The sequence below is a fragment of the Plasmodium coatneyi genome, chromosome 3 (genome assembly GCF_001680005.1).
Source record: "Plasmodium coatneyi strain Hackeri chromosome 3, complete sequence".
Lineage (NCBI taxonomy): Eukaryota > Apicomplexa > Aconoidasida > Haemosporida > Plasmodiidae > Plasmodium > Plasmodium coatneyi.
In genome coordinates this window covers 352,935-380,470 of record NC_033558.1, presented here as the reverse complement: position 1 = coordinate 380,470, position 27,536 = coordinate 352,935, and the positions used below count along the sequence as shown (strand labels likewise).

Sequence of the window (27,536 nt, the reverse complement as noted above, 5' to 3'; positions counted from 1 at the left end):
TTTGAGCTGACATCTCCTCTTCTTTTTTTTTTATTTCCTTTGTTTAAGTTAAAGAGGTTTGAAAAGGATTGGGGAAGGTTCAGGTAGGGTGCAGGAAGGTTAAAATGGTGTGAAAGGTTGTTAGGTGGTGGTAGGGTTCAAGAAGTGTTAAAATGGTTTAGAAGGGTTTAAGGTGAGAGTTAAAATGGCTTAAAAAGGTTCAAAGGAGTAGTGGGGAATAGAAACTCAAAAGGGTTTTCACTTCCTTACTTTCTTCCCCCTTCTCCTTGTTCCACTAGGCCACTTCATTTGGGGCTTAATTCTTCGTACCTTTACTTCAGTTGAATGTGCACATATAATAATTTGATACATATGTGCACAATCGGTTTCCGTTACTTGGAAGAATTAACGAATGTGTAGTATTCACAGAGTGCAAACTTCCAATATTCATACTCATCAATTATCATTATAGAACTAGCACCATTCCTTAAACATCCTTCCTCCTTTTTTTTTCGAATATATATATATAGAGGAAAGTTTTTAATATAAACTCACATTATACACACATAGAAGCATATATTAACGATGTTACCAGAAACAGTAAATGTAAGGAGGAATATTCTGAAAGAGAAAGGAAGAGAAGGAAGAAGGGAGGGTGAAAGGAAGGAAAGGTTTCCTTCCTTTTCTTTCCTTCGTTCTTTCTCCTCTTTTTACACTAAAAAAAAGCACATAAAAGGGGGAAGCACATGTATATATATATTTTGCATGTGCATAATATAATATAATGAAAAATACCCCAAAAAGGAGGAAAAAATACATATATATATATAGAAAAACTTACACTTGCACATACATTCCACACTCCTTCCCTCCTTTTTGCCAATTATATATATCTGCAGCCACTGAATCCACAGAGTTTCCCTTCATATAAGGATTTCTATAATATATTCGAAAATGGGGGAGCAGGAACCTGTACAGGTGGATGCCAGACAGATACACAGATATCCGGAAGGTTACGGGGGAAAATAGAAGAACATAGTAAAGTACCAGGATCAGCGTGCTATGCGTGCAAAGTGTATAAAGAAAAGGACAGCAAACCACCTAAAAAAGAAGCCTACCATTTCTTATATTATTGGATAGGGGACAAATTATCTAAGAGTAAAACAGTAACGCCCACCTTCCAAGCTGTAATAAGTGCTATTTGCGGAGATATAAATAACTATTGTGGTCAGGGAGGGAGCGGGCAATGTAAAATTCCCTGTGATGATGAACCCATTGGCAGGGATGAATTCAAACAGAGGAAAAAAGTCTTTGATTATTACTACGATTATAATACTGTGATGGGAGTGTTAGGGAATGGGGAGTCCCCCTGTGACGCACACTGGTCCAGTTACCTAACGGAAGCGTCTGCAGCATGTAATGCTGTGAGAACAAAATGTGCAGCAGATAGTGAAAACAAGCATAAGGAATATTGTACCGAATTTAACAGGAAGTACGACCTATATTGTGATATGATAGAAGTGCCAAAACTGAAATGTGCATTAGAATCACTACAAAATAGAATAGTGTCCGAAGTAGTACAAAAAGCATCCTCCATAGCAAACGATGCTGTAGGTGGTGCCACCACCACAGCTTCCCTTACTTCCTCAATGGTCGCAGTGGGATTACAAACAATCCTTCTCCTTTTATATAAGGTACAGCTACGACTGAAATATGGACAGTGTAACTAATATATACACACAGACCATTTCTATATAAACAATACATATAAAGAATAAAATATACTATGTGTGTGTGTAATGCACATGCTCCTTTAATCCTCTCTTCTTTTAACCCCTTTCCCTTTTAACCCTTTAGACCCTTCCTTTAATTTGTCTTCTAATTCCTGTCTTAACTCCCTTAAACCTTTCCTCTTTACCCTTAACCTTTAAACATATTTCTTTTTAACCCTTCCACCCCCCTCTTTCTTCAGTATAATCTCCTACCATCTTGGTTTAGTAACCACTCTTCTGGAGGAGGAAGAAAAAGTAATAGAAGAAGAAGATCCACCGGAAACAACTTGGATGTTTCCACAGAAGATAGCTCCACCATAGCTTCAACATTCGATTCAACAGAATACTCCACAGCATATACTACACGACCATCTACCACCAGGGAAGGAAGAGAAAATAGTACTAATAGAAGAGGACAGGAGCAGCAGCAAGGGCAGAATATAAGTTATCATAGTATGTAACATTGAATAAGTGGACACCGAAAGAACATAAAGAAACGCATAATTTATACAGTGTACAGGAACAGAATAATATTTTTCTTCCTTCCTCTCCCTTTTCTTTTTTCCCCTTTCTTGCCGCTTTATATATATGAATAGTTGCATAAGGGAAGAATACTCCCGAGCAGAGCGCGAAAAGAAAAAAAGGAAAGTGCTTACCCTCCTCAAAAAAGTATTTTCGTATTTTAAAAAAAAAGGAAAGAAAAAAAATTATAAAGATAAAAACTTCTAAGGAAAGAGGAATGAACATATTTTGGACCCTTCAATTAAAAGGAATTTCTCAACAAATCAAAATAAAGTAAAAAAAAATTTTTTGACTTATGTTGATTACACATTAACAAGAACACCTTAATACAATACAAAAAAGAGAAAATTTAAAAAAAAAAAAAAAAAGGAACGAAAACTTTGTTATAAGAAAGAAACGTTGTTCTTTCTATACAATAAACAGCGCATAAGAAAGATCAAATAAAAAAAAAAAGAAATTCATCCTAAAAAAAATTGTTCCCAAAAGTAAACATTATCAACATAGTTTAATGCTATGCGCACTCTACGATCATTTTAAACATTCATTATATAAAAAAGTTGCAGCTCCTGTATCGTAGCAATATAATTAATTACTACTGAACTATGAATATTCTTCAAGAACTTATAATGAAAGACTTTCCCCTTTGGACGAACATACTTCATACATTATGAAATCTTATATACAGAACATAAAGTAGACCTACTATTCCTTCTCACATTTTAAGCTTATCATTTGAAATGATTTATTTTATGTATATAGAATGATTTACATATACGTAAAATGTAAAAAGAGTACTAAATAGTGAAAATATAAAAAAATAATGAATTTAAAGAATCCCGAGGTGGCGAAGAGGAAACACTTCGTAACCAATTCGAACCTTTTGACCCTCCTGCTCATAAATATGCACACAACACATTGCACTTTTTTATTATTATTTTTTTTTCCTTTCCTTTGACTGCACTTTAATCGCGACGTCGTTGCAATGTAGCCATTCCCACAGAGATCATTCCGCATGTGTGCCTCCCTCCATTTTTATACAGTCAAGGAGTTAATCATAACAGAGAGGTGAACTGGGTGCAGGGACTAAAAAAATAAGAGGGGCATTCACAAAAGGGTTACCCTTCTGTGACGTCTCACGGGTACGTGTACCCCCCCCTTTCTGTTTACACCCCGAGGAGGTGGAATAAATTGCCTGTCTGCTTATTTTTTGGACGACACACACCCATTTGCCAGGTGTACAGGTTAACCTCTTTTTTTCGCCTGAGACCGTTCAGGCAATTTGGAACATTCCTCACAAAGAGAAAAAATTTATACAAAAAAAAAAAAAAATGAGAAAAAAAAGAAAGCAGACAAGTTGGCTTATAAAGAGAACAAAATGGGATATCCTCATCTCAGATGAACACGGATGATAGAGAGGATGCCATTAAACCTAAAGGAAACGTGTGTGCATATCTGCCTTTTTTTTCCAATTCGACAGTGCAATAATGGTTGCGAGTGAGAGGATGTGAGAGAGGGGGTGGGGTGGGGCAAAAGAAAAGCACTTATTGATACCTTTCCATTCCCAGTGTACATAAAGCGCTTACTTCATTTTTCTCCGTTTTGCTTTTTTACCTGACCCTTTGATCGGATGCTTCGAAATTTTCCACTCCAGTTGGTGTGGAATTCGATTTATGTGCCTCAGATGAGCTGCTTTTAGAAGCTCCGTGAAATGACGCCACTTGGGTGGTTACCCTGCCAAGCGCACGTTACCAAAATAGGGTTGGTCCCCATTCCCCGTCTCCCCCTTCACACGGTTACACTGTGCTCGTATGATTTTATGCACATGTAGAAAACTTTTGGCTTCTTTTTTTTCTTTTTCACTTCTGCGCGATGCATTTGAATGGTTGCTCACTTTTCCTTTTTTTTTTTTTTTTTTTTTTTTTTTTTCCTAATTTGTCGCCTTCTCTGCACCATTCGAGATAGTGAACGAAGTTAAATCAACGCTGTTATATTTGGAGGTGCTTCGTCCAGTTTGTGCTCCTTCCGGTGTACACGTCTCCTTCAGGGCAAGAGACACACCTCCCAGGAGTGAGACTTCAGATATAGGGGGATGGTCACCCGTCGATTCGGTTTCATCCTGTAGCTGTCCCCCCACATACAAATACATAGAAACATCTCACCTTCCAGGATACCTTTCTCCAAATTGTGAAGATGAATAGGGGAGAAGCCCAACGAAGGGAGGAAGAACGTGGGGGCCATTCTGCACATATACTATGGGATAGATGGGAGGAGTGGACATGGGGACCACGAACAGGGAGTAGGTGGAGTGCTTAGAAGTAACGAGGCAAAGGTGAATGGTGCGGAGGAGGGAGAATCACGCATCATGTGGAAGTCCCCAAAGAGTAGCAATGAAATGTGCACGGAAGAACCCATAGATGCAAGCGATTCGGAGGAGCTGAACCAGAGAAGCACCGACTTCAACGTAAGTGAGTACTTTAAAATGATCCTACAAAAGGCAACCCTAAAGGATCTGATACAAAAAGCAAAAAACATAGAAAAGGAAATAAAACAAAAGGATAACTTCATGCAGTCAGTAGTGTACGAGAATTACAACAAATTTATTAAAGCAGCAGATACGATCATAAATCTGAAGAGAAATTTTGGAAATGTTAAGGAAAAAATAGGAGACATAAATGAGCAACTGCGTTCTATAGATAAGAACTCCCATTTGATGAACAACAACATTTGGAAAAACTACAAAAAAATTAAAAGTTTGCTTCAGATTAAGGAGCTACTCAATGGGGTCCATAATATTATGGCTATCCCGATGAGGATGTTTGATCTTATCATCCTAGGGGACTACACCTAGTCGTTACATCTCTTTATGGAGGCTGTTCCATTTTTTTAGGATAATAGATACATGCGCATATTTCTGGACGTATATTTGACAGCGAAAATATGGCTAGCATCGCTTGTTACTACTATGAGGAACTCCGTAGGGGTTTCACTTCCAACCTAAGTGAGAACAACCAGCATGGGGAGAAGCATACCCACGTAGATGGGACCTCCGCGGTAGACTTTTTTAATAACCTCTGTGAGCAAGTCACCTCAAACGAAGAAATCACTTCATCCCTCTACCTTATTTTGGCTTATGGTAAAGACAAAAAGGAGGTGAGAAATGTATTCCTATGGAATAGACTTACAACGATGAAGTACCTACTGTGTGAAGTTTCCCATTGGGGGAGTTACATCCAAGGGGGGATTATCAAAGATGAAGAGGATGATGATTAGTCCGCTTTGACGCCCAACCAGTTTACGAAGGAGCAAGCACATCACATTGGTGAAAGTGTCCCCCACGACGAAGGACATAGCAGGGTCTTCAAAACGGTGTTAGAGTTGGCCTACACGAAATGACTACATTTTTTCTTCGCCATGATACGGAGCTATGAGCAGCTATTTTTGCGCAACTTTTATTGTGCGGGTGCTCCAGGAGGGGGTGCGTGAAGCGACCAGCAAGGCGGATAACCGACCCGTGAACATTGGTAATACCCACCTTGATAGCACTAACATTAATATCGAGGGAAGCGTCTCCCCCCGCATGGACCAGTTGCTCAAGAGAGTCAACTCCGAACTGTTAAGATTCCACGTGTACCGCTTGTGCATCCAAAACGACCGAAGCCTCATGAGCTTTTTCTCCCTGTGCAAAGAGAAGGAAGCTAGTTACATTTTGGAAAACAATCCCGAGCTCAGTCACCACATTCTGTTAAGCCTTTGTCTTGTCCTCATCGACTTGCCTTCTACAAAGAGATACCCCTAAGGAGCACCGATTTTTATTTCAAAAATTTGATTAATTTTGTGACCATTTATTTTTTGTTCCTGGTGGGGTTTGTGGACTCCTTTATAAAATACTTCTTGTGCGTCTGGTAAGGGCGCAGGAACGATGGGGGTGAAGGTGCCGGGGATGGTGATTCCCCCTATGAGGAGGACCCCCCCCGTTGACAAGGAGAAAATCTTCCAGTGCAGAAAGATATACCCTCTACAGGTATATAACAGCGACGTAGCCAACGCAGATGAAGAAAAAAAAAAAAAAATCTGTTTTAAAATTAATATTTCGTCCATTATTTTTCGTAGGTCTTTTATAATGTAGTAGTAGCACCATTTAATACATATACTTAATTATGTACGTGTCTAACGAAATGTAGACACACAGTATATTAATTTCATTTGACGTAGTTGCATTGCTTATAATCAAAATGATAATCCTACTTAAGTTTTAAATTAATTAACACCTCAAAAAATGTTTTACGCATAAATCGCTAAAGAAATGAATGCAGCAACCCTTTCATGTTCAGAGTATTGCAAAATTATAAAAAATTTTAATATGTTTCATAAAGTTGTACTTGAATTATTTTTTTTCATTTGTTCATGCAAAAATGATAATTTTACCATTTGATTCCAGGGGGGCTTTGCACCATATCTTTTTAATTAACACTTAGTATTTCGAATGATACTTCATAAAAATAAAAAAAAAACGTTCCTTTTATTCATTTGTTTTCAAACGGAAGTTACCAAGTTCAGTCGCTCAAAACATAGAAATACCTACTGAATGCTGCATTGGACACATATATGCATATGCATACCCATAATTTTTATATATTTCAGAAGTATGCAAATCTGGTGTACACTTTTCTAGATTTAGAATAATTAAATCTTACATTTTATTAAGAAAATACAAATATAGATGTTTTACGATTTTCTAAGATATTTATGCAACCTATGGAACTACGAAAATAACAATTTCATTTGCTCATGTATCTATTTCGAAGAACATTTTATAATTTGCACGATGTTCAGGGTTTGTTAATGTTCACATATTTAAATAATATATTATGAATTATTCACCATTCTAAATCTACTAAAAGATGTCTTACAGTTTAGTACACTATGTATTATTTCACGCGTAAATAATAGAATGATATATAAAAAAAAAATATTATAACCACCAAAATGGTGGAATCTTCAAAACACCAATATTATCAAACACTTGTTTTACATGTGAAATGTGTATAACATAATCTGTTCTGTTTATATATCCCTAAAAGGTATATGCTGTAAATAATGCTTATAAACTGTTTCAGGTAAAATAGAATTCTTGGAAATCATTGAAAGTCACAATTAATTTGGCTCATATATTTGTCTTTATGCACTCATTTCGGAGCTGTTAACCCTTTTGAATTACCAAATCTAAATTCCGAATAGACATTAAGTTAAAAAAAAGAAAGCTTTTAACCGTCTTGTCTACTTCAGTAGTTAAAAGCATGTTGAAAAGTTATATGGCCGACTTTCGTGATTTAGATATCACATTCCATATTGGGGCTCTAGGTTTTTTTTACATTTTTTAGTTACAGGAATAATACGTTTATGCAGGTCAATTTACATAACTTTTAATCTATCATAATATTTTTGTATTTTGTTCTTTTTTTAAGGTACTATGCATACACATGTTTGCAAAAGTGGGCAACTAACATTTTTCTGGGGTTCTTGTTTCATCTTCTACACAATTGTCACTTTGCCGTTCCAATACAATATAAAGATTAATGCTTATAAAGGTTCTACAAAGGAATGAAAAACGTTAATTTTTAGAAAGTGCACTTGACTAATGTCTTCACCACGGTTTTACTTCCATTTCTTGTTGCGACAAATAGAACGGTGATTCTTCCTAAGGTTCATTGACCTTTTTTGAAGCAATATTAAATGCGTGTCTTGAGAACAAATGAAAAATTATTTTCAAAAATGCATTATGTTGTAATTATAATTTTTCTTTGTAAATTCCCAAAATGGAAACATATATAATCAAGGTTTTTCTGAAATTAGTTATTCTAAAAATACCTTTTTCGATGCATAGTTGTGTCTAAGGAAATGTGTCTTTTTATGACTTCTTCCATTTTCTTCCTTTCTAAAGTGTATACATCCGAAAAAATCTCTAAAACGAATTCACAAAATTTCTACATGTTAATATTTGAAATCTGTTTTTCCATAAGTCTTTTCATGTTTGCATAGAAATATAAAATGTTAAAAATAATTTCACTTTACAAAATTGTCTTATTTTAATAATGGGAGCAAGCTGAATATTCTTTCAATTTCACAGGAGATTTTTTAATAAATTAACATTCCATGAGCTCTTTTTTATGTGCAACTTTTTTCACTTTCTATTTTCATGATATAAAATGCGCAAGAAAAAATTGATAACACGTTAATATATTTCACTTTTTGCTTTTCAGTCTTAAATTACTTAAGCGCAAAGAAAGATTTGCATCTTTGGCTAACAGAGAAGATATACTTTGAAAGGGTGTAACTGTCCTTTTTCGTGAAAAGTTTTGTTAATGTTTATATGTGCTTTTATAGAAGCTATAATTCATTATTTTTTTGGACATTATATACAGGACACTGTTTTATAAGAAAAAAAAAATTCAGAGAAAACTGTAAATTTCAACTTCAAAAAATAGTTCATTGCTGCAATAAAACACCTTCTCTATGCATGTAGAATGAACAGACATGACAAAATATCCTTTATCTTAATGTATTTTACTTGTAATTTTAATCCATTTGCTCTAAGTATATGGCGATGGAGAAAGATGCGTATTCTTATAAATTTCTCATTTTCTAAAAGCTGTATACTTATCTAGAAACATCATGAAACAATGAATATGCAATACAGAAATTCACCTGTATTCACGATTTACATTGTATAAACAACAAAGTCTATAATATACACCAGAAAAATTACATTGTATACTGGAAAAATGTTTTGCTGTTAGGTATCAAATAAGGCCTTTTGTTATATCAAATGATTTTTTTCTATAATATTTTACACTCTAAAATTAAAAAAATATAGAGAATCTACATATTACAGAAATGGTGGATTTATTAATGTTTTAAAAATTTTCATTCATGGTTATGTCGCAAATGTCTATTGGGATATTTCTGGCACATTTCATCATCGATATTTGATGCATAAACAAGGTAAAAAATAATTCATAAAAGGAACAAATCATACTTAAAAATAAGTTGTATTTCTTCTCCTTTTCTTATTTTATAATTGCCCATTAGAACTTAAACGTTATACACGTATGTGCAATTTCCATAATGATCATATATTAGAAACACATTTGTGTGTTTAAAAAAATTTAGTATATTAATAATACATATATACATAAATATACATTTATACAATTAATTTGTATTAAATTAGATATATAACATTTTATTTTCATAATGACTTAACTCTAATTAAATATATATATTATGCATAAGTATGTTATAAATATGTAATTAAAAATATTAAGTATTATCCATTATTATTTTATTAATCATATAATACTACAATATTTGTTTTAAATTAAATTAAATAACATTTATTATTTATTTTATTTATTAATTATATTAATTTTCTATAATTATATTTTAATATATAAATGTAATTTATAAAATCCATATAAATATTATATTCAGTTATTTAATAATTTAATTATAAATATAAAAATGTTTAAAATATATTTTAGTTTTATTTTTAATTATATTAATCTTAAATAATTTTATTTGTTTATATATATTTATTAATAAAATTAATATTTTAATTATAATTTTAAAATAGTTATAATAAAATAAATAATTTAATTAATTAATTTTTTTTATCTATTAAAGAATTAAAATCATTTAATTAAATAATATTATAAAATTATTGTTTTATTAAATATTAATTTATTTAATATTTTTAATAAGTGTTAATTATTGTAATTAAGTACTTTAAATTATATTTATTATTTATTTAAATATTTTTATTTAATAAATACAAATAATCATTATTAAATATTAGTGAATTTATTTATAATTAAACTAAATATACCTATTAATTAATATATTAAAATTAATTAATTTATATTTGAATTCAATAAAAAATTAATTTATATAAAAAATATATTTTTTTTGTATTTTATCAAAGATATTAATTCTAAAATACATAATTGATTATTATAATTATTAATTTTTTTAATATAATTAAAACACTTATTAATAATAATTTAATTTTGTTATAAGTATAACTGTAATATTAATTTAAATCAAAATGAATGGTCTACTATTAAATAAAGTTAAATAATTAAAATAAAAATTTAAATTAATTAAATATAATTCTTTATATTTTAATTAAATTAACTAATATAATTAAATAAAATAAATAAATAATTAATAATTATTTAACATATTTATATTTATTCTTAATATATAGTAAAACAGTACTTTAATTATGTCTTATTGCAATTAATTGTAATATTTACTAATAATTAAGTTATCTAAATTCTTCTATTTTTATTTATCATTCTATTTTAATTAATATTAAATTAATTTAATATAAATGTATTTATTTTAATTAAATATTTAAATAATTGTATTTAAATAATAAAAATAAATATATATTATAATTTATGTATACCTTATTAATTACATAAAATAATTTATTCAATAAAATTAATTATATTATTATTTACCTTATGCATAATGAAATTATATAATTAATATAATTATTTTAAATATAAAAATATATTTTAATTAGCAATTTATATTTAATTCAATAACTTATTATTTAAATATTATCTTTTTAGCTTTTTATTTATTATAATAATTTTTAATTTACATTATATTAATTTTATTATAATAGAAATAGCGTAAATATATGTATATTAATTAAATTAATTAAAATTTGAAATTAATTTTAAAAAACTATTTTATTTATGTTATAAATTTATATATATTATATTGTATTATTTTAATTTTATTATAAATTAATTAAATATATTTATGAGTATTTTAATTTTATTACATAATAATTCTTTAAATTAATTGTTATATAAATTATTTATTAATATACATATTAAATTACATATTTTGCATTTATTTAATATTATATATATATAATATATTTTTTAATTATATAATATGTTTTATTATTTTAAAATTTAATTAATAATATATATATTAATTTTATTTTAATTATATTATTTTATTAATATGTTTATTATATATATCATGTTATTTAATCATGTTTTATTTAACAACATTTTATTTAATTATATTTATTTAATTAATTACAATATTATTTTGTTCTAATTAATTATATTTTTATTAAAATTAATTACATTATATATTATATTATTCATTTAGATTAATTATAATAACATAAAATTTAATTGTTTATTTATGTTATTTTAATAAAATATATTTCTAATAATTTATAATATGTTTATTTTTTAGTACTAATTTATATTATATTTTAATATTATATATATATAATGATAATTTTTTTAATTATATTTTTATTTTATTTATTAAACATTATTTATAAAATTATATTAATAAACAATTTACAGTTTTTTCTGGTATATATGTTTATACGTACATAAATATTTGAATGAATTATAGATATAATTTTGTTTTTTAGAAAAATAAAGTTAATAAGGAATTTAGTGAAATAATTATTTGAAATAAGCATCAAAACGAAAGTAATCTATTTTTTGTCCAATTATGAAGAATTCATAGGTTTTATTATTCATTTTTTAAGGGTTATAAAATATTATAACGCATAAAAGTAAATCTAAATTTGAATAAGGTCTCATTACATTTCTTTTACTTTTTAATAGAATACACAATTTTTATTTAAAAAATCATTTAATATACACAACAGAACATGTATGAAAATTTTTGGTATGAACAAAAATGTTACATATGACACAGTGTGCGCATTAATTCGTATTAAAAAAGAGAGCATATTCTATAACAATATTCATATGTATGGATGTTTCAGATAACTGCTTTTTATTGTTTTATTTGGAATATAAGTCTTTTCTTTTGTTTTGCATTGTTTACCTTAAAAATAAAAATGTGTAAAATATACTGTTGATAATTTGTTTACATTATGCGTCTTTGTTTTGATGTATTACCTTTAACTGTCGATCACAAATTGATATACAGTGCTCTATTTTAATGTTCTGTAAATGTAGCTTAAATGAATGATTACGCACACCTCGGCTATCATATGAAAACTGTATTATATTTTTAATTCAGAATTGAAGTTAACCATTTTTATATATGTAGAGAGCTAGAATGTTATTCAATTCATAAGATATTTCGAAATAAAACATATTTTAAAAAGAAAAAAATACTTTGACAAAATTGTCTACTTTAAAACTGCCTTTTCCTTCATATGTATATTATAAGAATCGAGACTGTTGAAAATACAATTTACTTGACATGTTAATTTATGAAGAAACATATCACAATTTTTAGAGACTCACCTTTGTAATAACAACAGTAATCTTAAAAATGTAGACAACAATATGTTGAAATGTGTTTTAAAACAAAACTTTCAAGTTGAAGGAAATAAAAAAAAAAAAAAAAAAGACAACATAAAATCACTTTTCTTTTCCGAAAAGGAGTTGCATTCCACACAAATGTAGAAAAATATTTCATTTATAAATGTTCAAAATAGAATTATGCAGTATAAAACATTTGAAATTTTACGCATTCTGTTGGTAAAAATCTATGCATCTTCTTCAATTTTGTGATCATTTCTTTTGTTAGCTTCATTTTTGTTCTTTCATTTTATTTTCTTCTTCCCCATCTTTATTACCCACATTTTCTTCGTTAGTCTCTTCATTTTGTATAATATTGTCTCCTTCTTCGGCATTTTCTATGTTCTGTTCATCATTAGTCACTTCTTTAAAGCTGAGTTCCTTTAAATTATTATCAAAAAACTCTGAATTGTTATTCAAAACCGCATTATTATAATCACATTCATCTTCGTAATAATTTGCATCTTTTAGCTTTTGATAGTTGTCAATTAGATTGTTTATTCTTCCATTTAGTGTTTCTAATTCATTTTGTAATGTCCTATAATCAAATGGGTCTGCTTTAACTGCATCTTCAAAATTCTTTCTAAATGTAATTTTTTTCTTTTCATTTGCCGTTATGAGGATGTCATACAACGTTTTAAGCTGTTCAACTTTATTTTTAAGGTGAACGTCTCGCTCAAACTGTACAATATTCTTCTTGGCAATAAACAATGAAAATAACTGCATAATCAATCCCTTATCTTTCATTTTAATTTTAGTAAAAGACAACTGTAAGTCAGAAAGCGTTAATCCTGATTTCACCGCGTTCTCATCATATAAAAATTTAAAGTCTGTGATAAAATCTTCGTCGTATTTTAAGACATTAATCAACACTTCATAGTCAGAAATGATAGTGTGCTTATCTCCTTGATATATGATATTCTTGATGTTGTTTTGAATAATAAGCATATTTTTTGTAAATAAGTTCAATATTTTTTTATGTCTTTCGAAAAAGGTGCTTTTGTTTAATTCTGATTCCTTAATTTTTATCCATTCATCAATATTTTGGGGGTCTTTGGCAATTAATTTTAAAATTCCCCTTTTACCCCTTTTATGAAGCATTTCATTATCAATCACTGATAGTCTTAACATAAATTCCATAAAATGAGAATGAAAAATGGTAAAGTTTAAGTTGGATACTCCAAAATATATAAAGTTAGATAAAACATTAAGGAAGTAGTTTTTTTCTTCATTCGTTAACAAACGATGCTTGTTGCGTAAAGGATATCTTCTGTATTTCCTCATAAATTGAATAGAGTTGTCTTTCGTGTTCAGGGAAACTATAGGCTCTTTATAATATTTTTCCTCAGCTATCTTTGCCATTTTTTCAAAAAAATTATTTAAAAATGGAATTTTAACATGCTTCTTTATGTGTCTTAAATTTTCTATGTATGAAAAACACAGAGCTATCAAAACTTTAGCTACAAATATGAAATTAAAAAATATCAGAAATAGTAGCACATAGAAATTTATGGTTGCATCAGCACTAGATACTGTTAGGAAGACAAAAGTCATCAGAGTAATCGTCCAAGCAAACATGCTATAAGTTTCCAATTTATTTAAAATATGATAATTTCTTGAGTCAAAAGGTTGAAGTATGATCTGCACTGTAAGAAAAAAAAACGAAATAACGGTAAACAACCACATAGTAGTACCAAATATTCTAGCTGTTTTTAAAATAGGGACTGATGATATTAATAATATTAAAATTTTCCTAAAAAAGACAATTGACTCCCAATACCAAAATTGAAAGTTAAAACCATTATTTAAGAATCCATATTTAAATAAAATATTTTCTGAATGCAAATGTTTTCGATTTTTGTATAGCACTAAATATGACATTAACGGAATGCCAATTCCCCATACAACTATCCCGATAATACCTAGCATAAAGAATTTTGTATAATCTCCCGACAAATCACACTTTACACTAGGTGCATAGCTCATATACTGCTCCACAAATTTATCATTGTAGTAAATTGCCTTACAATCTAGCAGCGTTAGCATAGAATAAGTAGTTTTGGTGTGAATAAAAAATAATAATGTGACATACATAGGAATCATATCTTCAAGAAATTTTTTTATTCTTTTAAACTTTGAATCCCCAGGTATGGGTATATATCTAAACAACACCAGACCTCTTTCCAATGGCAACTCTTGCATGATTTCTTCATATAGTTCTGTTTTCCCTAATTCTTTAATTTTGTCTACTACATTTAATTTTATTCTTGTTTGATCCCTAACTTTAAACTTGTATATTTCTACTACGAGATACATTAAAATCGTCAGCGTTATTGCAAGTAATATAGGTCTAAGGGCATAAAAAAGCATACCATAATAATAAGCATCTGAATGTGAAAATTTGAAGTACGTTGTTAAAATGCAATATGGACCATAATTTTTTTTTGCTCTTAACAATGTTTTAATACTTTGGATTATATAGTTAACATGGGATGAGAAATTTAATGGAAAATACAGCTCGCTTGTTCCCATGACATAGAAAATTTTCATACAAGAGAAATAATTCAACGCAATTTTAATAACTATAGAATGAACGGATTTTCTGTTAGCTCCTGTAAAGACATTTAAGTATGCCATAATAACTGTAAATAACAAGACAAAAATACTGACGAAAATGATGTGTAGGATATTCATAATATTTCCGCTGCATTCGATGCATAAATTTAGCTTCGAAAAATTATTTGTGTATCCTTTTTTGCACTCCCCACATAAAAAATTGGTCATAGATTCATGACATTTTTCATTATACAAACAAGCTTCTTTAATTGGGCATTCTACGATGAACCAGTCAGTGCTGTATATATTTCCCTTTAATTTATAAAGTGCATAATTTTCCTTAGGAACAGGCATTACATGTTTAATTTTTGAAGGGTCCAAAGAGTTTACACCTTTTTTCAGGCTTAGTAAGGTTTCTTCTTCGAAACCACCTTCACAGTATGCACCATCGGGGCAGTTTACGCAGATACCATTTTTGAAGTAATAATTTGTTAGGCAAGAACAATGTGTTTCATGCGTCGCCCCGGTCAAACTGGTTGAATTGGGCTTACATTTAGATTCGCAGGAAAAATCTCCAATCATGGTCTTAAAAAATCCACGTTCACATGGTGCACATATTTTTGTATAATTACTTGCAGTATAGACATGCTTATATCCTTTTTTACAAACACAAAAACTTTGATTATATGGTCTCTCTGTCTCAAATGAAACGACGGTGTTTGGTGGACATTTTGATGGACCATAGTGGATAGTTTTGCTTCTGTTATTAACTATCATTTTCCCTCCTTTGCAATAAGTATTTTTATCACTGCATGGTATACAATGGTTGAAGAAGTAGTAGCCACCTGAACATGTACAATCTTCTTCTCTTGCACTTCCCACTTGTCCATCTGTTGTGTACGGAGTTAAGCACATAGTGCATTCCGCATTTGATACAAAATCTTTGTATGTGTTAACTGGACAGAGAACGCATTCACGGAGCGTTTTTTTACTAAGAGTGTAGCCTTTATCACATAGGCAACTGGACTCACTAAAAGATTCCTCAGCTTTCGTTGTTGTATTCTTTATAGGGCATTTTATTTTTTTAGGCTTGCACAGATGTAAAGTATTCTTCAAAAAACAGTCTTTTAAATGTCCACCGGGGCAGTAATATCCCTTAGGACACTTAATACATTTGTTTTCATTAATATCCCAGTAATAGCCCCCTACACATATACACTTAGCCCTACTCTTGGTTTTTGTATATGATGTAATACTGTTTTCTGGACAGGGCTTCTTTTGTGTATTACTTAATTCGGACTTGTAGTAATTTTTTGGCACTTCTAAACAGGCGAACTCGTTTTCTTCTGATTTTGCATATTCAAATCCTTTTTTACACAAACAGTTTAAGCTTGATACATTTAATTCATTTGGGGGGGTTGTCAAAGTTTTATCATCACAGGGTACCTTTTGGTTTTCATAAAATGAATATTTTTCATCTTCTGCAGGATAACCTGGGCAGTAGTGATTATCTGGACATAGCAAGCACAAATCTTGTGCATGCAAATAATATCCCTTTTCGCATTTATTACACTCAGCTATGGAAGTAGATTGTATTGCATCTGTATACACATGCGCAGAGCAACTTTTACATTTTTCTTCCGAAACTGTGTTTTTGTAGGATCCCATTTTGCATGGTACACATTCTTGAGAAGGTTCCATTTCTTGTTCGAAATCTTTGTAATCGTCAAAAATAGGATTAGTCATAAAATCGTAATTATTCAAATTTGAAGAGTCGAAAGGCTCAAAACCAGCGTCACATTTACAACTTTTTATGGAAAAATTTTCTAGTTCTTCATTCGTTGTATTTTCTGGGCATTTTTTCTTAGCACCTCTGTATCCACCTGGACAGAAGTGACCTATATCACATTGTTCACAAAAGTTTATTCCATCTTTTGAGACAAAATAATAACCTTTTAAGCATTTGCATTCGCTTTCTTCTTCACTCCGACTACCCATTATTAAGCTCTCCGAATTAGGATAGCAGTGGAAAATACAAGGGGTGTTAGAAGTTTCTGATTTCCATGTTCCCATTGCGCAAGGAACACACTCGTCATTGTTATTTAATTCGTATCCTGGTAAACATAAACACTGCGCTACGGAAGTAGACGCTTCGTTTTTTGTAATTGAATTTTCTTGACACTTGATACATTCGTGTATATTTTCATGTTTCCTATATTCATTAATGTTGTTATAGGAACCTAATGGGCAGGCAACACAGCGTCCATTTAGCGCTTTCATCCCATCGGCGCAAATTACGGTAAATTGTATGTTTGTGTTTAATTCCATAAAAACTCCATACATCTTTGCGGTTAGGTTAACGGGATCATCAATAAATTCTGATAATTTTATTGTAATAGTTCCATCATATTTATCTATAGCAACATGCTGCGATTTATTGGCATTATGCACATCGATTTGAAAATTATGAAGCAAATTCATTTTTTTAATTTCATCTGACTTTATTTTTAGTGCATATGGAATTCCATTGTCTTGTATAATGGACGGATAACTATATTTTAATTCTGTTACATTGGTGATGTTTTGTATGGGACCTATCACGAAGTGCACAGCTTTTTCCAGCTCCTTTATTATTAATAGTACATTTCTGTTAATTAACTTTTTGTGATCATAAAATTTGTATATTTTGTTTATCCTGCCTTCGTCAATATATGTGCTGTTTATTTTGGATACGTAGGAAAACCTTTTACTGGGTTTGTTTCTGTCATACAGTATTATGTTCATTTCGGTGGTTTCGTCCTGCGTTTAGTATAGTGGCCACCCGTAGGGTGAAAAGAAAAGAAGAAGTAAATATACATATTCACTAAGAAAACATGCACATTTTTGAGAGAACAAAAGTCCTGCGTTAATGGAAGCACGTGTCTACACGGACACTCCCTTTTCGCAATGCGCAGTTGTTCCTCCTCGCACAATTCGAAAGCAGTGCCGCAGGGGCAGACGCACGAACCTCGTCAACGAACAGAACGTAGGAATCACCAAAGGGAAAGGGCACTACATGTTTGGGATTCTGCAAATAAGTGTCAGATTGGCTAAAGATAAAATTGTACAAATAGGCATTTTCGTCATTCGCGTTACTTTCCCCCTGAAAGGTGTCCATGAGAAGTAGCAGGTTTCGCTCTTCCATATAGTGGACGGCTATCACAGAGTTATTCATTTGGTCAATCAAGAAACAATCGAATGAATTATTTTTTAAGATTCCACAAGAAACGTCAGTTATGAGATATGATGAATCTTTCAGAACATCTAGACTGAACCTTAACTCCCCAATTTGTTCAAATTGGTTTTTTACAGCATTAGAGTTATATTCATACACAGTATCAAGTTTTGGGTTAACTATTATTATTCTTCGAAGCGGATCTGATGTTACCAAAAAAAGTAGATTTAATTTCCTATTTTCATTATACACTGGTTCCATCAAAATAGGCGTTGAGCAATTCTCACATTTTACAAAATTGGCATAATCGAAATAGTAAATTAATAAGGAGTACATATGAGGGTCATCTACGTACATTCCTGTATTCTTTCTCCTCTTTCTTACGTTATTGGGAGTAATGTCATACATAAATAACGATTGCAATCTTTTCTTTAAAACGTATAATTTTATTTCTCTATTGGAAATGTATAGTACAGAGCTGGAAGGCTCACTGATTCTGAGTTTTGCGAAAGGTTTGGGCGTCATGTTTTTGTCAGAACTGTACGTTAATTTTACTTCATTTTTTGATGAGTAGCACAGAAAAGATATGTACAGAATGTCTATCTTATTATCTAGAGCATATTCCAGTATATGAGGATAAAATCTGAAGAATCTAGATTCTTTTTTCATCACATAGGTTCTAACATCATCCGGGGGAATATTGAACTCTTCCAAAAAGATACTTTCGTGGGTGTGTGAAATATACGGCTTTGCTTCTGCGCGTCCGATTAATCTATATTTTTCGTTCTCTCGAGAACAGATGTCCAACAATTCATTGTATTCACTTAACTTTATATCGGACACGTAGATGACATCAATGCTTATCTGTCCCTTTTGTTCGGCATTCATTTTTAATGTGTTATTGGAATAAATTACCATCTCGCCTGAGCAGTTCTCTGCTTCCTTTTTTTTGAAAACCACTTCTGATAAGCCACCTATTCCTATTCTCTTTAGAAAAACAGACTGTCCCAACTTTAGTTTGGTGGAATGGAGGTCCACATATAAATAGTTCACCTCCTTTAAGTCGTACCCTGGGAGAGTGGGAAAAGGGGAGAAACAATCCGTTGCAACATAAGGTAGTGAAATAGACGAACGTGTGATGCGTGTGGACAGAGAACACATGCTATTAAGTTCACGGAGGGTGCGCGACGGAAGGACTAACCCTTAACATGTATAGTAGCAAGGAGGGCCGAAAACTTAGTCCCCCTTTCAATGGACGTATAACATAGTAAATAACTTCCCGGTTTCAAAAAAAATACGTCTTCTATTATTTCATTTGGACCCATTTCGTACAAATAAACATCATAAAAGTTCAGTCGCCTCATATTTTGGTAAAAATCTTCCTGCACTTGGGTGAAAGATTTCTTGTTAATATTGTTGCAGTGGTAGCCACTTACCATTTCGATGATGAAGGCATTCTGAATAGGGAACATTGTTTCATACTCCTTAACATTAATGTTAATTTTTTCTCCTGTGCTCATATTGATGATCTTGCTAGATGGCACAATAGCTCGCAGGGTGTAAATTTGTGTATAATGCCTACTGGCTAGTAAACAGCTATTGTAATTGTTGTTCAGATAGTCTATGTAACAGGAACACACGCTAAAAATCCCTTCGGCTTCTTTTTTCACATTTATGTTTTTAAATTCCGAGCCAATTACTTCGCCCTTGTGCAATATTGGGTCACCAAAAGGGTTAGGAGATCTCTCGAATTCGAAGTGGGTACTTCGAGATTTTACTATGTCTGAGCATTTTCCCGTAGTAATGATGACTGAAGTTCTCAACAGGATGGACTCGTTCAGAATTTTCAGGTCGAAACGTTCTCCCGACTGGACAACCAGATGGTCTTGATCTAGAAAAAAAGGCAACGTGGTATAGTATGAAGCGGGGTGGAAGAACGTAGCGTGGAGTAAAGCAATGTGGTGAAGCACGGTATAGCACGCTGCGGCGCGAAACACCTTGCCACCCGATGAAGGCGACATTCTCACTTTTTATCCGATACTGAGGGACGTTGTCCACGAGGCATTTAGAAGGGTGCTCATTTCTGTCCCTGTATGAGAAGACATAGTCCAGGTTAAAGTCAACAGGCACATCGCAAATTTCTTTGGTAGTGGTAATTCTGCTGCACGTGTTGCCATCTCTGATTTTTTCATTTTCGTAGCAAGCGGAAAGGACTGAAAGGAGGTGGTGATGGGAAACAAAAATGAGTACAATGGTCGAACGAGTAAATCGGGGGGGAAAAAAAAAGACAAACACGTTTAACTGCACATGTACGAATCCGATTTTAAAAATTACATTTTTCTTTTTCCCCGGAGTAAATACTACTTATTAGGATTAGCGGGTCCTTCTGTTTTAACTCGATAATTTTCTCTAAATTTAGGGAGACAAAGTTAATTCCCCTTTTTCTTCCTTTGAGGATATTTTTTGGGGATCTTTTAAATTTCAGCTTGTCCAGCTTTACCGTAGCGCTTCTGCTTGATTCACTGCTTTCATTTACTAACAGGAGGTAAGAAAAAAAGTAGGTATGTTTTTTACCCTGGTTGTGTCATGCTGGCAAGTGCGATGTGTGCCTACACGCACATGTGCGCCTTCACGCGTCGACTAGGTAAACTTCATTTTTATTTTATTTTTCCGGATACTGTTAGCCATGTCATTTTTCACCGCTCCGTACTTTTCATAGGGGGAGCGACCTTGGGCTCTTTCCCACACCCTGGCTTCCCATTTGACGCTGCTTCGCTCTGAGGAAAAAAAACAGAACAAAACGAATGGGTAAGCATTTACGTGCTCGCTACATGTGCATAGAGACAACAGATCGGCCTACTTCATCAGAGCATTCACGTGCACCAGTTCGTACCTTCAACAAACAAGTTACCAACACAGAAGAAAAAAAAAAAAACTTGCCCGGGTTTACCATTTTGTAGACAAAATTTAGAAAGTCATTTTTGAGGACACCCAAAAGGAACACTTGCAAAAAAAAAAAAATTCACATGCTCCAAAATAGGACAAATCACATTTTAAAAAATGTACCAATGTGCACTGTAAAATTAAAAGAAATAAAATTGCGTAATCAATAGGGGCATAAATCTGTGTATTTAAAAAAAACCAAATGTGTAAAATGCCTTACCTTGACACCCTTTTGACAATTTTGTTTTGCATGCAACGGCGCGGCGGCAGCTCGAGATCACGAAATTTCAAGCCTGACCCTTTTGCGTAAAATGAAGCCTCATTCTGGTGATTAACTCATTTAGGGGGAAGCATGAAAAGAGAAAATGCAGAAAGGGGCACCGACAATATGCAGAAAGAACGCAGAAAAAAAAAAAGGCTGTGCATCCCCTGGTGCACGCATTAAAACAGCCTTTCAAATTAAACACAACGGAGACCAGACAGAACGGGGGATAAGCCTACCCCATGGGAGTGAACAGACTGCTCATATTTCTTCCTCATGTTGAGAATGCACACCATCTGAGCAAGCCACGACGACATCATGCACCCCCCCCTTTTTTATTTTCCGTTCCAATGAGTCCATTTTTTTTTTTTTTTCCTATCAGAACACTCCATATGAGGAAGGCAAATCCCACTTCGTACGAGTTAAGCGGTGTACAGTTCATTCTTTTTAAATGGCTTAAAAACTTCACAACAGCATAAGAATCGCCAACCTTGTGTAGGCTACCATCAAAAGAAATAATCCATGTGAATGAGCGCACGAATCCGTTGAGACGGAACTTCTCAAAAGTTGTGAGCATTTGGAGTGTCCACATTTGAGGCTTTGCGGTGCAGATAATTTCCCATGGCAGACGTTGCCATGAATAAGTGGGTTCTCTTCCATGTTCCTAAATTGTGACAATCCCTCATCCTTATCGTGAATGCACATATGTATATTGTTTTCCTTTTTTTTTTTTTTCTACATGAACAGTGTACTCCCTCTTTTCGTCTCAGTGGAGACACTCCAAAGATTGAATACACAACAGATCGACGAAAAGGAAGCAAAAAAAAAAAAAAAAAATTACACAAAAATGACCGATATGCATTTATCAGAACAAATAAAAACTGCACATCATGTTCAATTTAAAGAATTGCGCGAAGTTCATTTTGACGTGCACATGTGTTTGGGTGTACCCCAAGAAGATGTGTAAAGTGCATGATCCAACGGGGCGGTTGCCCAAGGGGAGAGACCCTCCACACTTTCCCCTTTTGTGGTGTGTAGAGTGTGACCCGAAAGTAAAGGGCGCAAATACAATGCAGCACGAAGAAAAAGTCAGTGTTCCCCAGGGGCGGAAAAAAAAAAAAAAAAACGCCAACTTTAATGGAACGGAACCGAGGTGTGCTCCTTTTTCGCGACAGAGGGGTTAATTGAAAAGGAGTGGAGAAAAAATTAGTTAAACAAGGCAGGTTCGTAGCATTTTACCCAACTATATTATATTATATTTTTTTTTTCCCTTCACCCCGCCATTTCCATTTTGACGAATGCTACTACGTGGAGGCGCACGTTAATGTACGCTTCACCCTCCCCATGGAAGAGCCATTTCAATGAGGAGCATCCCCAAAGAGGAATATTTTCAAATAGGCCAGATGCCAATTTCTCCTCAGCCGTTTATGCCAAAGATATGTGACAAGGCACAATGCAGAGGGCATGCGAAATGGTCGTATCTTTGCTACGGACGGATGCCATGACCCAAAAGTGCCCATTCCACGTACTGAACGTCCAGATACTTGAGTTGTTGCAGAAGGAGGGACTCATTAGGGGCTTCGCCATCAAGGGGACAAAAATTGACATTCTGCTTAAACATTATAAGGGCGCACCGGTAATCACCATCTGTGCATATATGCTTGGGTGTACATATTTACACAGTTCAAACCCCCTGCGTGGAGGCAGTCCAACCCGTCGTTCTTCACACAATTGTTTTTTTTTGCGACCAAACGATCTTAAAATGAACCCCCTTGTTAGAAGAGTACTTAAAGAGAGGTATCCTTTTCCAAGTAGCCATATACACGTGCATTATCGTCTTTTCCTTTTTCCCCTTTTTCTTAGGTCATAAGAAACATTCGAGTCGTTTCGAAGCCAAGCAGAGACATTTGGTTAACACCCCACGAGTTGAAATTCCGCACACGGTTTAACACTGGCCTGTGGGTTATGCAAACCAGCTGTGGAGTGATAAGCCACAGGGACTGCATTCGAATGGGGGTTGGTGGGAAAATGTTGTTTGCCGTTAATAATGGGTATCAGCATTTTTGCTAGTTTTTTTTTGCTAGTTTTTTTTTTGCTAGCTTTTTTTTTGTTAGCTTTTTTTTTTTGTGGAAAATTTTATAAAAGTGGGAAATATCGTCAGTTGCAATTTTTCTATTTCCAAAAAGGGGCACGGATATGAGACATACTCGTAGTTGTGCAGTTTGCAAAGATGTACCAAAGTGCGCATTTAGGTGCGCTTCTTCCCCAGCTCACTTTTATGCGAACGTGAGAACCTACGTGAGAACCTACGCGTGTATCTGTCCCGCGTGCCCATCTCGTACATGCGCGGGATGCAAAACGAATTTGCCAAACTTTTGCATCCACCAAAAGCGAATTTGTTTAAAAGAGATTACAAGTTTGCACGCATAATGTGTGCATTTTTTTTTACCCTTTAAATAGCCCCTACCCAAATGTGGGCGCCAAACCAAGTAGACGAAAAATTGGTCCGTTTTTAAAAAACCTACAACTGTGTGCCTCTTCAACCAAAATAGCATGTTGCTTTTGTGGAGTAAAACAGGCAAAGTGAGAGGCACACGGTGGGTCGAAATTCAAGTGCTCCAAAAAGAATTATCCATTTGTGCATGCAAGTACATATGTTCAAATGTAGTAAAATGCTTACACTGATCGTATAGCCAAAGGGCAAAAGTGGGATGGCCGCGTGACGGTGTGCTACTCCGATGGGGAGGCCATCTGGAAGGCGACAAAGCATACCGCACTCACAAGCAATGGGGAATACGTGTCAATTCGCAAAAATAAAGAGGCTAAATAATTGGCGTTATACCTTCCCATTTCGAAATTCTGCATATAACATGTACTGTACATGTAGCTCCTTTGTCATGTAAGCGTGGACCCATTTTAACATTAACACGCGGGTACATATTGTGCAAAAAAAAAATTAAACATAAGCGAAAGGATAAGCGTACGCATAAGTGGAAATATAAACATGAACACATGTGAAACCCAAACAAACGCCCTTGCCAAGGATTCCTTCCTTGCACGCGCACGCGCACCCGCACAGTATATATCCCTGTGACGAGGAGCAACTTCCGACGCAGAAACATGTGAACAAAATTGCAAGCAAAACATTCAGCCGTACTTAGCAAAGTCGCATGGAGGCAGGAGTTACCATCGCGTTTTTTTTAATTCTTTTTCTCCATTTGTGCGTCCAGTCATGGCATTTGTTTTCCTACTACAAGAGCTATGAGGCTGTGCATAAAACGACGCAAAGGAGCGACAATCTCTTGAAAGCAAATAGTTACATGAGGAGAAAGTGTGGCTTGGCAAAAGTGTGCCCTTCGCATGCACATGTATAAGCACATATGTATATAATCGCATAGGTACATATGCATGTACGTCCGCATGTGTGCGTAGCAATTCCACGTTGCCCCTATAAGGTGTATCCCACCTGTAGCAAACTCAAAGCCGTGAAGGCGAGCTTGCCATTTTGCCTCACACCCATCCTTCCTGCGAAATACAAACATGTCATTTGACGATTTGACGGACAACACGAGGTCCGTCCGGAACATCCCGGGGGCTAAGTTCATAGTTAGCGGAAAGATAAAAAAAGTGGAAAATTTTAGAAGCGCTGCTTAGAAGCGATTTTTTGGGCCGGTCACTTAGCAATCCCAATTTGAGTGTCCACACGGTTTGATTTGACCTCACGTTAACCTGTGCTGATGCATCTTTCCCCCATTCCGCAGGAACACGTCACAGAATTTCTGCAAAACAAAAATGAGGAAACGGTTCTTCGCCTGGCCAAGGAGCTCCTATTGTAAGTGCACCTCACCCTTTGCGAAAAAAACGCCCCACCGTGTGTGGGCACCACGTACATATTCGTTACCGCACTGTAGCTTTTACATAAAAGTGGAAGCCCTTCGTTCGCAAAAGGCAAACATAATAGTAACCAGGTTATAGACACCCCCAATGGTGGAAATTTCTCATACCATGTCTCCTTCAGGAAATACAAATTCATGGAGCACACTTTTGTAACTAGACAGATAAACACGGAGAAGAAAATCCCCGAATTGAAAGATGCCCTAAAAGTAGTAAACGCCCTTTACAAAAGAAAGGTTCGTATGTTCGTCCCTCCGTACGCATGCTGAACATTTCCATAGTGCGAATTTATGAAGTGTTTGCGGTCTCGTTCGAATTGGCCAACGTGTACCTCTTCCTGATGGTTTACCCATTTTGCCCTCCCCTATAGAGGTACACGCGCACATACTCATGTGCACCCTTCACACCGTTATAGGAAATGAACGAGAGCAAAAACTTGGAGCTGTATTTTCCCTTGGAGGAGTCCCTGTACGCCAGGGGAGTTATCGACAAAACGGATCACATTTTACTTTGGCTGGGGGTAATCGAAAACGCAGGCACCACCAGCACGAATCGTTCTTCATTTTGTATCTTCGCCATTTGAGAGACACAACTTATACCGTCCTTGCATAACCTTGCTTTTAACCCTGCACTTATTAGGCCAACGTGATGGTTGAATTCCCCTTTAAAGAGGCAGTGGAGCTACTGAATCACCACTTAGATAGGGCTGTAAATCTGTACGACGAAATGGTACGCACACGTGTGCATCATTTATTGTGTGAGAAAAATAGACCATCTCACTATGCAAAAAAAAAAAAAAAAAATGGGAAAAATAAAATGCGGAAAGCGCATTTTCGTGACCATTTGTTTCATTTTCCCAATAAAATGACGCAAACAAAATATGCTCCGCTGTGCGAAGAAAAGAAAAAGTTTATAACCCACCATTCAGGGTGTGACAAAATATTTACATGGCATAAACGTGTTCGCGTGCAACATTTATAATTTATTTATTTTTTTTTTTGTCCAGGACAAAGAGCTTCAGTGGCTGCACGAGCAAATATCAACCACAGAAATTAACATATCGAGAATTCACAATTATGTGGAGATGAAAAAAAAGAACAAAGAAAAGGACGTTGTTGAAGCTCAGGGCTAATTTGTAGGGAACACGTCATATGACGTGAATTACATTTCTTCACTAGTATGTCGGGAAAAAAAGTGTAAATTCGTCTGTTCAGGATGCTGTGGCCGCAAAAAAATAATGTGTAAATGTGAAGCCCTGCGCGTTAAGTGTAGAAATTCTTACCCAGCATAAGAGGGGAGTCCAAGGCTCATTCATATTTTACAATGAATCACTCTTTTTATATTCAAAGGGGAGAAAAGACAAAATGAGGTGCAACTTTTTTAGTGAAGGGGAACGAATTTGAACAGCAAAGGAAGAAATGTTCTTTGCGCTGTGTCGGTGTGGTGTGACGGCAAGGCTTTCTTAAAGACAACTTCTTCACCCTCAGTTTTGTCACACCTCGTTCAATTTCTTCTCCATCCACATCGCCCCACTTCGATACGCCCCTTTTCAAACCCATCACAGAATGTTCACCCCAACTGGTGAAATTAAGCATAAAATGGATTGACCTAATGTGCGTGTAAATATATGCATTTTATTTGTTTATCCCTTTGCTCATTTCTACTTGCAAAGCCACAAATGGTTACACAATTGTTTTTTTTAATTCATTTGCCCAGTTGTGCATTTTTTTATGATAACTGTAGGAATTTCTTTTTTTTTTTTGTGCACACACTGTTCATAAAAAAAAAAAAAAAAAAAATGTAAAAGCCAGCCAAATTAAGCAACGTACATGGGGAACCAGCAAAAGAGAGAAACAAATGGATGTAATTTCTCGCTAGCTGTTGCACACTGTTACAGAACAACCTGAACGAGTCAGGCAAAATTCAGCGTACGTTGCTGTTTTCCCGTAATTTAATTCTTGTGTGTTCATATATTTTTGCTGAGAAATATTAAGAGAAAAAAAAAATAA

General features: G+C 33.6%; 4 protein-coding genes across 4 annotated transcripts; 3 read left to right on the top strand and 1 right to left on the bottom strand.

Moving 5' to 3' along the window:
* Positions 1-564: 564 nt before the first annotated feature.
* On the top strand, positions 565-2,212 carry PCOAH_00004820 (KIR-like protein; the record flags this gene model as incomplete). Its single annotated transcript, XM_020057297.1, has 3 exons — positions 565-585; positions 879-1,589; positions 1,952-2,212. The coding sequence occupies 3 exons, from the start codon at positions 565-567 to the stop codon at positions 2,210-2,212; spliced, it is 993 nt and encodes a 330-aa protein (XP_019912813.1).
* A 10,677-nt stretch (positions 2,213-12,889) lies between these two features.
* On the bottom strand, positions 12,890-21,381 carry PCOAH_00004810 (Uncharacterized protein; the record flags this gene model as incomplete). Its single annotated transcript, XM_020057296.1, has 7 exons — positions 12,890-18,013; positions 18,222-19,498; positions 19,630-20,319; positions 20,456-20,641; positions 20,763-20,963; positions 21,139-21,205; positions 21,322-21,381. 7 exons carry the CDS (start codon positions 21,379-21,381, stop codon positions 12,890-12,892), a joined length of 7,605 nt encoding a protein of 2,534 aa, XP_019912783.1.
* Positions 21,382-23,086: 1,705 nt separating this feature from the next.
* PCOAH_00004800 (30S ribosomal protein S8) lies at positions 23,087-23,703 on the top strand (the record flags this gene model as incomplete). The annotated part of the gene is made up of 2 exons (XM_020057295.1): positions 23,087-23,269; positions 23,497-23,703. The coding sequence occupies 2 exons, from the start codon at positions 23,087-23,089 to the stop codon at positions 23,701-23,703; spliced, it is 390 nt and encodes a 129-aa protein (XP_019912975.1).
* A 1,139-nt stretch (positions 23,704-24,842) lies between these two features.
* On the top strand, positions 24,843-26,659 carry PCOAH_00004790 (Prefoldin subunit 3; the record flags this gene model as incomplete). Its single annotated transcript, XM_020057294.1, has 6 exons — positions 24,843-25,239; positions 25,395-25,465; positions 25,652-25,763; positions 25,943-26,047; positions 26,167-26,256; positions 26,534-26,659. The coding sequence occupies 6 exons, from the start codon at positions 25,174-25,176 to the stop codon at positions 26,657-26,659; spliced, it is 570 nt and encodes a 189-aa protein (XP_019912779.1).
* Between the last annotated feature and the right edge of the window lie 877 nt (positions 26,660-27,536).